This window comes from Callionymus lyra, chromosome 7 (assembly GCF_982586985.1).
Source record: "Callionymus lyra chromosome 7, fCalLyr1.hap1.1, whole genome shotgun sequence".
Taxonomy (NCBI): Eukaryota; Metazoa; Chordata; class Actinopteri; order Syngnathiformes; family Callionymidae; genus Callionymus; species Callionymus lyra.
In genome coordinates, this window is record NC_141824.1 from 26948528 (window position 1) to 26965634 (window position 17107).

A 17107-nucleotide genomic window follows, 5' to 3' on the forward strand; every position below is an offset into this window, starting at 1 on the left:
TGTTTTGGCTCGAATTTTAGAAGCAATAGCAGGTCCTTAGGCAGATGAGAATACAAACAGATGTAACTTTTTGCCTTCTCTTCCAAACACCACTGCTTATGTTGCCTCATCAAATCCCTAAAGTAGAATTGAAATAGCAGAGCTGTAAATGAGACGAGTTTTAACAGCCAGCCTGGGGGAACCTTGCCACTGTATGTGTTTGTATGGCCATCACATTTTTTATCTCTGTCTTTTTATTCGCAGTCATGATCACAATAGTATACTACAGCAATGAAAAAAAGTTGTGAATGTTTAATAAAGCTGGCTTTCAGTGGAGGCGCCACCGTCTGTGCTGCTTGAATGTATTCTGTAAATAATAAATGATGCTAGTGTCAATTACCATGCCATGGTTTGATTTAGTACATGTAACTGATCAGCTTTTATGTGCGATGCCTTCTCTCTAAAGAAACCTTGTGAAAGATTGCTATATACTAAGTAGGAAAAAAAAAGGCTCAGATTTCCCACTGGCACCCACTTGTAAGTAAGTAAGTAAGTAATTTTTATTTATATAGAGCTTTTCCAGACCAGGGTCACAAAGCGCTTAAACAATACTTAAAAAAGTATATACTTTAAAGATCAAGATAATACTGAGAACACAACAGGAGTTCCAGAAAATCAAGGAAAAGCCTGAACAAATAGAAACGTCTTAAGATGTTTCTTAAAGGAGTCAGTAGACTCCATCAAGAGCAAAGAGAGAGGAAGATCGTTCCAAAGCTTAGGAGCAACAGCCTGAAAAGATTTCTCTCCTCTGGTCCTGAGCCGTGTGCGTGGAATCATAAGTAGATTCTGATCCACAGACCTCAGAGCCCGAGCTGGGGTGTAAGGCTGGATCAGATCAGTGATGTAAGGAGGAGCCTGACCATGAATAGCTCTGAAAGTAAATTGTAATAAGAAATGTACATAAAATATGAAATAATTACTTTAATTATTATATGTGGTGCCTAATTTATAGTTATATGATTGTTAACTGTGGTATAAAATACCACCTCCCTATTAACTACCTACTACAATTATAGTTTCTTACAGAAATATCATGATTCATGCCCATCCCGCAGTCTGACATACCACCCTGTGACATATGTTGTTTCTTTAAATACCATCAGAGACAGCAGATGCCCTCGGTGAAACTCCAGCATGAGTCAAAGTTGCAAGCAAACAAACAGCAACACCATTTGAGAAATTTTACACTGGTTAATATACTTGCTATCTTAGCTTGTCATGGGCCACTAATGTGTTGATTTAAGTGTCTCTTAAACTGATCTTGGACCTCTATTGTACTCATTAGTATGTGTCAGTTTGTACAAAACTCTCTTTTCATTGAAATATTTACATTGGAAAATAATCTTCAGCTCTGCCCACTAAAAGCACTTTGTTTTTCTGGAGATTAAACATTGTTCACCATTACTTCACACACTCTGCTGTGATTGGTCAAGCATTTAAGTTTGTCACTGTGCGTCATCAATCCAGGGAAGTCTCCACCTCCAAAGATCTTGTTGTATAGACAAATTGATTAAAGTTAGCTGGGCAAATTATGACGTCATAATGGACTCCGCTCTCGTAACCTCTTGTTTGCTGAGATTTCAGAATGGGGGAGAACTTTATAAAGTAATAACTTCAAAACGTTGTCATGATGAGAGACTTACTGCATCTTGGAGAGGAAGACTTGCATTTTTAAAACATGTACGTAAGTTGGAAGAGTTGGGTTGTCAGTCACATTAAGTTGCCCTTTAACAGAGCCCGCTGCAGCCATTTCCTGCAAAACAATTTAAAAATAATTTATTAAAATCTCAAATTAACAAACCTAGCATTTCCATTTTCGAAATTTAGGACAATATTTATTAAATAGGATTATTTCCATTAAAAAAAAAAGCCAAACTATTTATATATTTTTTTAAATCAATGTTTTTTTTCACAGGTAGGCCAATACTTTCTCTGGAAAATGACAGCTGGATCCCATTTAAGATGATTTTATACTGACGCACATTTGTTTTGATTAATTTTAAGGTGGGAAAATATTTTGGAGGCCATACATTATCTACCCAATATAAATGTAAAGCAGCTAAATACGATTGTCATGCATTTATTAATTAATGATTATTATTATTATTTTCTATGTGTTATCGTGATATTTGACAAATGTTTATGGCTGTTATTTCGGGGCTTTAAAAAGAAGTCTCATGCACTAGTTATGAACTCCATGATGCGCGGTGAGTAGTTGTTATTATTTTAAAAGAAGCGCCGAGGCAGCGGCTCTGGACCGGCGAGCCTCCCCGGCTGTGAGCGCTTCAAACGGGCGTCCAATAAGAGAGTCCCGGGGAGGAGGACGCAGCCAATGTCCGCCAGCCGGAGCCAAACAATCAGGAACATCACAGAATGATTCTTCCCACAAATCCCATTGTCTGAGACGCACGGCGGCCTCACACAGCAGCTCCTCTGGTAAGCATCAATTAATAAAATATATACTTTTTTTAAAAATTATTTTCATTAAAAAATAAACCGACATGTTGCGCAACAGAAGCTTGTGTTCGGCGCGAGGGCAGAGGTTTCTACTGACGGTGCTGATGCTGCGCTCTATATAGTGTCAATAAACATTTATTTTTAAAGTAATATTGTCACCTAACGTCCTGGTGGTGGTCAGATAAACACGAGTTATCGGTTTATATCCACGCAGAACGAAAAAGGTGTAGCATTAGGCTAAACTCTCTGAGTCATCTTATCAGCCATTTTAATAATCGCAGCATGAAATTAGCATGTTTTGCTAATGCTAAGTTAGCTTAATAGCTAGAGGGCAACAAAGCTGTCAATGAAGCTGTCCAGATATACAACGAGGACGGGTCGGATGTCCGTCCCCCCCCCCTCCCCCTGTTTGACATCACATGGTGAGGCTGGTGAACATGAATGAATGTGGGGAAAGTGAAGCGCCATCTAGATGGGTGCAGCATCTTCTTACAATGGGCCATCAGTCACCCTGACACCCTCCTCCTCCCGCCCGCTTAAACAATAGAAGCATCTCACAGCAGACCGGCAGACATTATGTAGATCTTCCCTGTGGCTAGACGAGTGATTCTGTGATCTACAAATCAAATTTATTGTTGCTTTATTTTCAGTATAACAAGATGGTGAAGGATGCCAAGAGGCCGAGAGGCAAGATGTCCTCTTATGCCTACTTTGTGCAAACGTGCAGAGAAGAGCACAAGAAGAAGCATCCGGACACCAGCGTCAACTTCTCGGAGTTCTCCAAGAAATGCTCTGAGCGATGGAAGGTAGGTGAAGGAAGTGTTTTTAGGTGATTTTAAACTTTTGATTTCATTCATTTTGGTTTTTCTTGTAGACAATGTCCCCAAAAGAGAAAGGGAAGTTTGAAGACATGGCCAAATTGGACAAAGTGCGATACGAGAGAGAAATGAAGGACTACGAACCTCCGAAGGGGCAGAAAAAGAAGAGGTTCAAGGACCCTAATGCACCTAAAAGACCACCGTGAGTGTACACAGCACCGACCGATGTTTGAGACTCAAGAGAAGAATATATAGTTTCATATTTGATAAGATTGTACAATATAAAAAAAAGATGGACAATTGAATCCCCTCATTGTAAGTAAGTAAGTAAGTAATTTGTATTTATATAGCGCTTTTCCAGACCAGGGTCACAAAGCGCTTAAACAATCAAAACAATACTCAATAAAAAATATACTTTAAAGGTCAATATAATACTGAGAACAACACAGGAGTTCCAAAAAATCAAGAAAAAGCCTGAACAAATAAAAATGTCTTGATGAACAAGATGTTTCTTGAAGGAGTCTGTAGATCCATCAAGCGCAAAGAGAGAGAGGAAGATCGAAAGGCAACTTGGATTCAAATAGTAATGAATAAAACATCTAACTATTTGGACATACACAAGATCATTTTATGAAGGTTTACTACTATCAAGGGCACTCCAGATCTGCAGTGGTCAGTACCTTGCTGAGGTCCTAGAGGTTTTAACACCACAAAGTACAATACTGTCAGACACCTTTCTATAGGATCCATTATTCTATTATCAACCACTGTGCTCATGATAACGTCATCCTTGCCTTTTCATTACACGCTCTTACAAATGTGTTCACTGTCCGCCCCACAAGGTCTGCTTTCTTCCTGTTCTGCTCGGACTTCCGTCCTAAAGTCAAAACTGAGACTCCTGGCCTCTCTATTGGCGACACGGCAAAGAAGTTGGGGGAAATGTGGAACAGCTCATCTGCAGAAGACAAGCAGCCGTATGAGAAAAAAGCTGCCAAGCTGAAGGAGAAGTACGACAAGGTGTGTTCAGTGGAACATAAAAAAGGAACGTTCATGTCTGTCCCTTTTTTTAAAAAGGATCTTTCTCATGGTTGCAACAGGATATCGTCTCTTACCGTACGAAGGGCAAAGTGGACTCAGATTCTGCAGCGGCTGCAGAAGAGGATGAAGATGGCGAGGAGGACGAGGAGGAGGAAGAAGACGACGAGGAAGATGATGAATAGAAAGCCGAAAGGACCTCAAGTTTTGTTTATGCCATATATCCTAAATATATTCAATTGAAACTGAAGGTAAACAAGTGTATATTTAATGTTTTTATGATGTACAGTGTTATTCTTTCACACAACATACTTTCTAGTTGTAGTTCTTCAACCCAGCCATGTTGTGTGACAATGTAGAGGGAAACATATGAAACTTAATAGTCTTAAGTGTCACAACTCAAAATTCCTGAGTTGTCAGTTTCTGTTTATTTGGGGTAAATTATTTTTTTACGTGACGTCTGATGTCTTTTTATTGTTCTTTGAATACCACTCTAATGTCAAATGCAGCTGTTGACATTCAAGAATGTCCTTAATAAAATGTTTTTGTTCTATTATTTATTATTTGTGACTAATTTTCATTTTTCCAATCGGTATATTGGAAAAATATATTTTCAGTGATTGTGTGTTATATTAATCTAAAGAACAGACACATTACCTTTTAACTATGAACACATGAAGTTTACTCTATAATCCAGCAGGGGGCAGTGTACAATGAAATTTGGCCGATCGCACACTATAACTACTTAACACATTAAATTATTAAATAAGAAGAAATACATTTAGTGTATTTATTTTGTAGTTAGTTTTCAATCATTTACAGGCCGTTTATTATCATTTTTGATGACTGAACATGGTCAGAAAGTTCAAACTCATTGACAAAAAATGATCATCTACACGTTTTTAATGAACAAAAAACCAAGCACCAGCAACATTAACACAGATCACGGAAACGACATTCAAAAAGATTGACAACAACAAAGCCAACAATATATAAAACAATATCAATAAAGACTACAACGCTCTGCTCATTTTCAATCTTTAAAATCCTGAACATTACATTAGAAAATATTTATTGTATGTACTCCACAGACACATCTAAACCGATGTCAACTGATATCATGATGATAATGAAAATATGTCAATATGCGATTATTTATTTTCATAGTGTTCTACAAAGCTTCAGTTTACTGTCTGATTATTTATTATACCAAAGGTCTGATAGTAACTGATTAGAAGTTCTCTCTCACTCTACTGATCCTTTGCTCACACCAGAATTCAAAACATCCTCAAAATATTCTTTCTGCTTTGCTTATAAATCAGGCTTAGACTTAGACCTATTAAGTGACTTCCCAATCCTCCCCTCTCTTCCCATCGATCAAATTTCTCAGAGTCTCTGACTGAACTTCACCTGATACGCAGGTGAAAAGGGGGCTCGACTGAAAGGGACTGCAGGAGTTCTTTTTTCACCTCAGCTTTGGGATATCTGTCCACAAATCAAAATGTGGACTTTGTGATTTTCAAACTAAATAAAATCGAGGATAAAATGCTAACTTCTCGTTGGATTCTTGGATAAAGATATGGAATTACCAGAGAAAGTTGTCTATGCAGGTAAAGTTTCTCAAATACAAAAGCTTTTATTGTTCCTTAGTAAAGCTGGATTAAATGTCTACTGTTTCCTTTTTAGTGACGAAATTAGAAGTCAAGTTACCTCTTTGAAAATGGAATATTTGAACATTTGTGCATTTCTCCTGCTTCATCTTTCGGCAAGTATTCTCTGTATTTACTGATTTTGATGCTTAACATGTGTATAGGCATCATTTTACGGCTTTATTTCCTTGTATGTTAGAATGTATGCTCTCGTGAAACATCTGGAAATACCTTGAATGTGAGCATCACGGTGCCCACCTGGAGCGCTGCCTCTGTTGACGCTGCCGTCAAAGATGGATCAGTCAATTTGCACAGATGGCGAGGAGAGATTGCATCCACCAGAAGTTTTTACTCATTCACAGTGGCAGAAGACACAATGCCAGGTCCGTCAGAATCTACAGCAGCTTACTGTGTCATTATTTCATTTGGCTGATGCCATTGAAACAGCTTGACGTTCCTGTTTGCAGGGACAGTTGTGGGGACATTAGTAGTCTCACCGCGTCTGACGGCAATCACGTATTCCGTGGAAGAGGATGACGGGGAGAACCTTTTCCTCCTCAGTCCAGCCTCTGGGGAGTTTCTATTGTCCCGAGCTTTGGACTTTGAGTCCCAGCAGCTCTACATTCTCACGGTGGCGGTGCAGCAGGGGGGTCTGCGGGTATCAAGTGTCCGGGTCTACTTCAATGTACTGGATGTGAACGACAATCCACCTGTGTTTAGTCCAGGCGTCTACTCTGTCTCACTCATGGAAGATGTGAAAGTAGGAACTTGCTTCCTTTTGTTGAATGCTACTGATAAAGATGATGGTAAGTGGATGAGATAAACACTTTAAACTGCACAAAAACTAAACACAAAAAACACAATATTTCAATTTGATATTTTAAATAATATCTTTGTCTTAAGGGAGTGCTACAGCATTTCTTTCACCTCAACCTATCTTGACCATCCCCCTGTGCTTTCTTTCTGGTAGCTTCATCTCCCGTACCATCTTTCCTCCGCACACTCTCATCATTATTTCTCAACTTCTCCACATGAACTGTCTCTGTGATATTGCCTATTTTTTTTGTCCCCCTTGTCTACTTAATATTTTTGTCACTGAAGCGTAAAACACAATCATTTTGACCAAAATTATATTTATTAACAGCCTACAATAGATAATCAAAACAGAATACTAAGCAGATTTAGAATAAACACATCTATTATAGTGTTTTTTCTCTATATAGTTTCTTCCATCTGGAACATTTGTTAAAAGTTCCCAAATTGTTTAACTGTCTAGTCTTTGTATATGAGAAAACGTCCCTAACTGCAAAGGTCAGAAACTTTTACAAGTCATTATATCAGAGCATTGGAAGTGGGACTACATTTTTGGTCCACACTTAATATTCAATTTAATCATCATGAACAAGTTACAAGCTCTTTAGACCTCAACATTGCTGACTTAATATGGCTCCTTGGCCTCAAGTTTGACACAGGTTCTCCAAGCCATACATCATGGCAAAGAGTTGCCAAAAGAGTCCTTTTACTGTCTCTTATACTCTTTAGTCAGAGTTTCTACTGTTCCACCCTGTCTGCATTGTCTTCCTCACCACCCTTTAGTGCTTACTCTGATTTAGCTCATATTGACTTTGTCGGAAAGAAGGATACAGAGAGAGAGAGAGAGATAGCTTTGTCTCATCCAACAATCTAAGCTTATAGCAGCATAAGGTGGTCAGTCCTAATTATAGGCTTTATCAAAAAGTAAAGTTTTAAGATTACTCTTAAACATAGAGAGGGTGTCTGCCCTCTGGACTAAAGCCAGTAGTTGGTTCCACAGCAGAGGTGTTGGAAGGCCCTGGCTCCAAATCTACATTTAGAGATTTGTGGAATAACTAATAGATCTGAGATTAAGGATCGTAACGTTGATAAGTTTGGATTACATCTGTGATCTATGTTGGTGCTAAAGTAGACAATATAAAGGTTTGTAGGTTGAAATAAGGATTCCAGACAAAAGAGGGTTTAAGTAGTAACAGCTTCTCAGCAGCGTCTAAAGGAAGGAAATGCCTGATTTTTGAAAAGTTACAAAGCAGAAAGTAAGAGCATAGGAACAAAATACAACACAAACACACAAATGTGATTAAATATTTGTTTTTTTTGAATGACTGATCTGCGGTTTTCTTCCAGGCAACAATGGAAATGTTCGCCTTTCTTTGATGGATGGAGATGACACTTTTGTAATTGACCAAACAGGTAGTTTGTGTCTAAAATCAAACGTAGACAGAGAGAGACAATCATTTTACAATTTGACTGTGATGGCCAAAGATGGAGGCACATTATGTCTCACCAGCAGTGCGTACGTTTCCATCACGATTGAGGATGTGAACGACAACGCTCCTATTCTTGTGTCAACCCAAAGGGTCAGTGTTCCTGAGGACACGTTTGTGCGTGATGTGGTGACGCATGTTCTTGCGGTAGATGCAGATTCAGGACCTAATGGGGAGGTTCTGTATTTTCTAAACACTAATTTTAATGGATTTTTTAGTATTGATCACAAAATTGGATCGGTTTACCTGGAACACCAACTGGACCGGGAGGAAATAGACCAGATGAATGTTACGATCATCGCCATGGACCAAGGCTCACCACAGATGTCAACCCTCATCAATTTGACAATCACAGTCAAAGACATCAATGACAACAACCCAGAGTTCTCACAAGACTTCTACAGCCTGTCAGTGAGAGAGGATGCTTACAGAGGAACAAACGTCTTTCAGGTTCAGGCCCACGATCGGGATGCTGGAATGAACGGACAAGTTCGATACTTGCTAACTCAGAGGAGCCCATTCGTGGTTGACTCCGTCCGGGGTATAATCTCAGTCATGAGTGGTCTTGACAGAGAGCAGAAGTCGAGCTACACATTAATCATCACAGCTGTTGATCGCGGCGAGGGGAAAAGATCTGCCACGACTACTCTCAGTATCCAGGTCTTGGATGTGAACGACTGTCAACCGATGTTTCAACCAGAGACGTTAATCATACAAATCATGGAGAATGAGGAGGACCCAAATAAGCTTTCACACGAGGTACACTTTTAAACTCTGAACTATATATAGGACACATTTCATGCCTTAAGTGCTTTCCCTTCGGTCTACCGGGACTAGTACAAATATTTCTACTAGGCATGTTAATATAAACCACCACTTGAAATGGACAAAAAAAACCCAGCAAAAAAATCTATGAATGGTAAAACCTAAAAATAGAATACCTCACTAGGTTAAAATGCTTTATCGATATTCAAGTTTTACTTATAGTAAAGAAAAGGGATTTGAGTGTTTTGTGATTTTTCTTGTTTAAACTCTACTAAAGCAATTATTGAGCTCAATATATTCAATGTCCTTTTTTGAAATATCATTGATAGTAATAAGCTCAATAGAAGGTGGCTGTAGCAAAATCATTGCACAACACACACAGTAGTATGTACATCAAGACACAAATTGTGTTCACCAGAAAATACTTTTTTTGAAAAAGTAAATACTTAACAAAAATAAAAACATGTTTTTCATTAAAGTCTTAGTGAAAACATGTTACAACAGTTAATTTAACATCACAGCTTGTCTTCAAGTGATTTCTACTAGTTAAGTTATGGATTTGATTTGGTTAAGTTCTGAAGTAAAGGAGTTTTTTTTTCTAGTGATGGGCTGATAAAGCTTCATGAAGCATATCCTTGTTTTGAGTGCACACTATATGACGGTTTCTGAATTATTTCCCCTGTGTTTAAACAACTATTCTAGTGAAATGTCACATCATTTTTAAACTGATGGCGCCACCTACTGACCGATAAACACCATGACACCGATTCCTTAGTCTTCATTAGCCCATCACTAGTTTTTCCCGTGTGTCCAGTAAACTGCAGTTATATTTGTCTTTGAATGTTCAAAGCAGATCCTTGTTGGTTATATTTATTTTAAATGACTAAATTCTCTTTGTAATGTATTTGTTATATGTATCCCTCTCATGTTGACTTCAGGTTTCAGCTGTGGATGAAGATCTAGACATCAACAGTCAGCTGATATATTCATTAGAGGAAGGTGATGGAGATTATTTTTCACTCACTGCTGAAGGAGCTCTCCAAATTTCACCTGGACTCGATAGAGAGAGAAAAGCATTCTACGTTCTGACCATTACAGCAGCTGATTCAGGTAAACACGCGCACAATACAATGTTTTTGTTAGCACTGATTAACAGTCTTTGAAAAAACATTTTAAAGGCTTCCATCCTCTCACGGGAACACTAATGGTTCACGTCATTGTGGAAGATGTCAATGACAACCCTCCAGAGTTTAGCGAGGATGTCTTCAACACAATTGTTTCAGAGGACAGTCCAGCAGGAACAGCTTTTGCAATGATAACAGCCTCTGATATGGATGAAGGAGTCAACGGAGATTTGAGGTCAATTATTCAATTCAAATTATAAATGATAACCTAAGACTTATCCTGAGAGACTTTACTCTAAAACTTTTCTTCTCTTTATCTTCAGATATTACATGGACGATCATGAGTTGCCCTTTTCTATTGATGAAACATCTGGGGAGCTGATTACTACTGATTTACTGGATAGAGAAACCACTGCAATTTATAGGCTAACAGTAATTGGAAGCGATAAAAACCCCACACATCCTCTTTCTAGCACTATTCTTGTTATAGTGCTTATTGGAGATATAAACGATAACTGGCCCAAGTTTGTAACAAGCCCGGAAGAGGTTTATCTGCCCACGAAAATGGCTCCAGGTAAGTTTTACCTTTAATTTGTCTTGTAATAGCACTTTGCACACTTTATTAAAGAATAAAATAAATGGATGCTAATGGCTGGGATATGTAACATGATATATGGATGGCTCTCTGATAATCACAGAAAATAAACAACTAAATAAATTGTTTCTTCTGAGTACTTCCCCACTTATTCATCACAATTGCAATAAGTGAGAGACCTGCCAGGAGTGTCTGTGTAAAACTGATGTGCACATAGAAACAGGAAGTCTCTTGATACAATATCACAAACAGGAAAAGGAACATTATGCAAATTAGACTTACAACTTTGAATGTTACAAAAGCTATTTTAGCATTCGGCAGCTTATTATGTCTGCCTTGATGCTAACGTCAAATTTATTTTGCAATTATGATTACATGAGCTAAATATACTAAACCTACCAACTGATTCATATATGAACATATGCAAGAAATAATTGTATTGATTTTTGTGTTTTCTCAACAGGCTCAGTTGTTTGTGCTGTTCGAGCAACAGACCGAGACGCTGAATTAAATGCAGACCTTCTTTACTCGCTCTACGGACAGAGTTCAGAGTTGTTTACCATCCATCCGTACAGTGGCACAGTGTACACATCAACTCTTCTCATTGGGATTGAGGCAGTTTCTCTCAACATGCATGTGGAGGATTTGGGAGAAAACCCCAAATTTGACGTAACTACCATCAGTATACGAATAAAGAATGAATCAAGTTTTCCGGTAATGGATATGGAAGTTTTGATGGAGAATCTCTCTGAGAATGAAACACTGGGAACTATAGTAGCAATAGTTTCTGCAGAAAGCTTCAGAGCAGAACCAGTTTCTTTTCATATTACCAATGGAAACTACGAAAACCACTTTCATCTGGACCCACGAGATGGAACTTTGAGGCTGGAGAACCCTTTAGACTTTGAGGCTAAGAAGGAGATCACCCTTTTAATAGAAGCTAGGGATTCTGGCCTTCCTCCGTTTTCTACATTTGAAGAAATCCATATCAATATCAGCGATGTCAACGACAACCTCCCCCAGTTCACATATGTCGAGTACAGATGTGAGGTTTTTGAGAATACTCCTCCATCCTGGGTGTGTGATGTTCTCGCCATTGATGCTGATTCTGCAGGCTTCGCAGCAGTGCAATACAACATCACCGAGGGCAACATTGACAACTCCTTTATCCTCGACCCTGAAATTGGAATGCTAAGCACGGCTCACAGTTTAGACCGGGAGTATGTCGCTGTCTACAATTTAACAGTTGAAGCTGTGGACTTAGAAAATCCTTTTCACAAAGACCAAGCAAACATTGTCGTTGTTGTTTTAGACAGAAATGATAATGCACCGCAATTCTCACAAGTTTTTCGAACAGCCAAAGTTCCAGAGGATTGTCCGGTTGGACACTCAGTCTTACAAATAACGTCCACCGATGAAGATAGTGGGGCTAACGCTGATGTATTCTACTCCATCATTGACCAGAACAATCACATACCTTTTAATATTAACTCAACATCAGGCTACATTACTGTTCAAATGCCTCTTGATAGGGAGACACAAGCCTTGTACATCGTTAGAGTAATTGCAAACGATTCACAGTGGAGCAACAGTGCAACCATCACCATAACCATTACAGACGTTAATGATAACCCCCCAATATTTTTAGAAAGGTTTTATGCTGTGACTATACCAGAAACCAGGGAAGTTGATACAGTCGTACTGCATGTAGAAGCTACAGATGCAGATGCTAAACGTAATGGTGAGATTGTTTATGTTATTGAACCAAAAAATGAGGAATTTTGGGTAAATGTTACCTCAGGTCAAATTCATGCCAAGCAGCTTCTGACTTTAGATGGTTTATCTTATAAAATATATAACTTTACTGTTACTGCATTTGACTGCGGCAGAAATCCTCTGTTCACCAACAGCACAGTCAAAGTAAAGATAATTCCTTTAAATAAATACCCACCGATGTTTTTACCCTTTAAAACCCTCATTGCTATCCCGAATTATGCATCTTTAAATGCTAGTGTGGCTGAAATCCTGGCAGTAGACCCTGATGTGGACAACAGCAGTGCTGGTGTTGAGTATTTTGTGATCGGAGGCAATGCATCTGATTTATTTTGGATCCAAGGTGACAGCGGGAAAGTGATGTTGTCTCAGAGTATAGAAGAGTATTTGAATGTATTCTTGACTTTAATCATCATCGCAAAAGATCGTGGGTTTCCATCTTTAGAAGCTCACGCTCAAATCAATTTTGAAGTTACAGGAAGAAATCTCTTCTCTCCAAACTTCAAACACTCGGTTGTCACTTTTTCCATCCCTGAGGATTTACCTGTCGGCTCTGTCATTAGGAGAATCCAAGCGGAAGATGGGGACTTGGGTTTAAATGGTGCAATTTTGTACAGTGTCAACTCAGAAAATCCGTTTTTGCCTTTCTCTGTTGGAGAAACGTCTGGCCTGATAACACTGATAAGTGAAGTGGATTTTGAAAAGCAGTATGTTTATTGCTTTCAAATTGATGCAATTGATAGAGGATGGGTGCCGAACACGGGGGTCTTAAATATTACAATAGAAGTTTTCGATGTGAATGACAATCCTCCAGTCTTTCTCGCTTCAGAACATGTTGTGTCGGTCCCTGAGAACTCACCAGTTGGAACACATGTTGAAAATGTTACGGCTTACGATGCTGATTCCGGGGCCAACGGAGAAATAATCTATTCTCTTGTTGCTGGTCATGTTGACAGATTTAAAGTCAACTCCAAAAATGGCTCAATCAGAACAATGGATGTGTTTGACTATGAGAAAGAGAATATTTTTGAATTAACCATAAAAGCTGTTGACAACAACAGCCCCAGACATTTTAGTTTCATGTATTTGATCATCCAAATTTTGGATGTCAATGAGTTCAGGCCAACCTTCACGCAACACATGTACTACTTCTCCGTCTTAAAAAATGCGCCCATGGGTTCACTGGTCGGTAAAGTCACAGCCACAGATTCAGATAGAGGAGACGGAGGTCAGGTGTTCTACCTCATGTTTGGCCAAAATATTGGATTTAAAGTGGACGAAAACTCTGGAGAAATCTATACTAGCAGCAATCTGCGCAGTCAAGGAAACAGTCAAGTTGTTCTTAAAGTTTTGGCAAAAAACTCTGGCGTTGTCATTGGTAATGATGTAGATGAAGCCAATGTCCAAATTCAAGTGATAGATGTCAACGACCCACCTGTCTTTTCTGAAGATATTTACACGGCAGACGTTGCAGAGGACAGTCTGATTGGCGAGTCTGTTTTAACAGTCAAGGCTCATGATCACGACTCCATTTTAGACGGGAATCATTTTAGCTTCAAGATAGAACACGGGAACACAAACCTGTCTTTTACTGTAGATCCAATAAGAGGTGTTGTATCAGTGATGTCTTCTCTGGATAGAGAACAGTGGTCAGTCTATAACCTTACAGTTACAGCTACTGACAATGGCTCTCCTCCAGCGACAAGTTCCGTTAATGTCATTATACAAGTAACAGATGTAAATGATAACGCCCCTCAACTCTTTTTCACTAAAGCCGAAGTGAGAGAAAATCAACCACAAGGTACGTTTGTCACGAAACTGAAAGCATCTGATTTGGATTCACCACTTAATCAGGGCCCGTTCCATTTTTGGCTGGTGAACACTGCAGTTAGTCATCTGTTCTCATTAACACCAGAAGGAGTCTTGTTCACCACAAAGACCTTTGATAGAGAACAAATTGCAGTGTATAGTCTTCTGGTGGCTGTTCGAGATGCAGGGACCCCGTCTATGTCTTCCACAACTACATTACACATCCAGATTGAGGATGAAAATGATAATGCGCCGTCACAGAGGAACATTTATATCGAGGTAAAGTACTTTGGCAGCTCGTTTGACGGCGGTATGATTGGACACGTGCACCCTGAAGATCAAGATGAGCGTGACACGTTTGTTTGCAGCATTAAAAATGGACCTATGGGCATGTTCATGATTTCAAACGGCACATGTCAGCTCTGGTCGACCCCTTTCCAAGGTGAAGCCACTTTTAATATGACGATTGAAGCGACAGATCAGCTTCATTTTCCTGTAAACAACAGTATCTACGTCAACTACAAAGGCTTCACAAACGCAACAATGGACAGTTGTGTCTTGTTTTACCTCTCTTCAATCTCAATGAAACAGTTCATGTCGTTTAACTATCGAAGGTTTGTCAAAGCGCTGGACAGTTTGTTTAACTTGCAAGCCTCCAAGACTCATGTGTTTGGAATCAAAGAATCTGGGGAAGAGATACTTTTGTTGGCCTCTATCAAAAACTACAATGGTCATTATCTTAGCAGAGAACTGGCAAGTAATATTTCCGCTGGTCATCAGCGGATCCTCGAGTCTCAGAGCAATGTGACAATTTCTTACATCTTCAGTGACCCTTGTCTTCGAGGCTTGTGTCAAAACGGGGGATCTTGTAACAAAAACATTTACACTAGCCAGGATGCTGCAGTCTTGGAAAGCCCAGCAGTCATCTTTGTATCTCCAAGGAAGGAGATCTTTAATTGCACCTGTCCACCAGGATTTACCGGTCAACTCTGTGAGGAAGACCTCGATGAGTGTCAAATCAATCCTTGTCAGAATGAGGGCAGATGTGTGAATACACAAGGAGGATTCTACTGCTATTGCCAGGGTGGTTTCTCCGGATCCTTCTGCTCTTTCCATGAAGATGACTGTTTGAAATTGAATTGCCTGAACCAAGGAACTTGTATGCTTAGCCATGATGGCTATCGCTGTACCTGTGCGCCTGGATTTGAAGGTAGGATTCCAAGGGCTTAAGAGACGTCTCTTTCTCCTCTATCTTCTCAATGGCCTGCGATTGCGGTCTTAGGTATTGTCCTTTTTTTCATTGATTAATTTTCTCTCACCAGGTGAAACCTGTGACCACAAAGTGGACTACTGTCACTCAAACCCCTGCGCCCAAGGAAGTTGTCTGAATTCTCTAACTGGATTTTCGTGTCACTGCCCCTTTGGTATAAAGTCTAATTTTTATTCTTACTAGAAACACTATTACAAAACTTTATTTGGGTTGAAGGCGTTGTCATTTTCTTTTATGGTTTTACAACATTGAATTATTAACACAATTGAACTTTAATGTGTCTTTGGTAACATTTCCCTGGAATCATGGAAGTTGTTTCATTGATTTTATTTCTTGCTGGTTTGTTTTTTAAAAGTCACGTGAAATTAGACTATTGGGCATGTTTTAGTTTTTTTAATTTCAGTTCTATTTTTCAGTAGCAAAGACGTATAGTTTCTTGGTCTTGGGATGTACAATGTTCAGTTGGGCGATCATCTACACTTTTTACTATCTGTTTCAGGAATCACTGGGAAACTTTGCGAAGAGTCCATTTACGGTTTCAATGGACTTTCTTTCTTTGAGTTTCCACCCCTGGATCACATGACTAACTTTATCTCCCTTGAGTTTGCAACCGTGCAAAACAACTCTCTGCTCCTCTTCAACTCTGGAGGATCATCTAGCAGAGACTTTTTTGCTTTGGAAATACTTAATGGCTCTGTGTCGCTGACATTTGATTTGGGATCTGAACCCATGAGACTGTGGATAACGAAGCAAGTGGCAGACGGGGAGTTTCACAGCATCACTGTCAGGAGGACTGGAAATGTGAGTTTGTGCATAAATCACAATACAAGTCTTTTTTTAATGGAAAATTAAGCTTTTTTTTTGTTTTGTAAGAGGGCAGTATAAGACTTTAGAGTAACAATTTACATTATGAAACACATAAAACATTTTTTATCCAGTATTAAACCTTTCAGACTTACAATATTGTATACTAGACAAGTTCAATCTTAAAAAATATTATTAGGAAATAATTTAGGAAAGTATTTAGCATTGATTTATTTAATATGTTTTCCCTAATCTGTAAGTGTTAACAAGATTTATATGTATGATAATGGTATCATATTTGTATGTATCTATTTCATAATAGTATTAAAGTATTTATTAAGAAAAAACTAAAAAGTAATTGTCTAATACATAATGGGCATATACAATTGTTTTACGCAAAAAGATCCATTGATTTATAAAATTCATTGTTTTTGACAATTTCTTGTACCTATATACACATTTGTCATACATTTCTTCGTGTTTACTATATTCATACTTTACGGTTTAATTCAGGGTTTTTCTTGTTTAAAAAATGTATTTCAATTAATTAGGTGGCTTCTCTGCATGTGGACAACTGCACTGATGTAGATGGAATGGGATTTTGTTTTCTGCAGAGAGAAGGCAGCAGCTCAGAAAGGTATTGTGTTTTTTTTGTATTTTTTTTGTATA

The 17107-nt window shown here is 38.7% G+C and overlaps 1 protein-coding gene across 1 annotated transcript; it reads left to right on the forward strand.

Annotated features, from left to right (window-relative positions):
• The first annotated feature begins 2367 nt into the window (after nt 1-2367).
• hmgb1b (high mobility group box 1b) lies at nt 2368-4905 on the forward strand. Its single transcript, XM_087795626.1, has 5 exons — nt 2368-2475; nt 3147-3302; nt 3371-3516; nt 4157-4331; nt 4412-4905. Exons 2-5 carry the CDS (start codon nt 3156-3158, stop codon nt 4532-4534), a joined length of 591 nt encoding a protein of 196 aa, XP_087651752.1. The 5' UTR covers nt 2368-2475; nt 3147-3155; the 3' UTR covers nt 4535-4905.
• Nucleotides 4906-17107: the final 12202 nt, after the last annotated feature.

Bases quoted from the DNA above. Each gene is read 5' to 3' on its own strand.
- hmgb1b (XM_087795626.1), top strand. From the start codon at position 3,156: ATGGTGAAGGATGCCAAGAGGCCGAGAGGCAAGATGTCCTCTTATGCC. The intron at 3,303-3,370 runs GTAGGTGAAGGA...TTTTTCTTGTAG, and splicing joins AATGCTCTGAGCGATGGAAG to ACAATGTCCCCAAAAGAGAA. The intron at 4,332-4,411 runs GTGTGTTCAGTG...TGGTTGCAACAG, and splicing joins TGAAGGAGAAGTACGACAAG to GATATCGTCTCTTACCGTAC.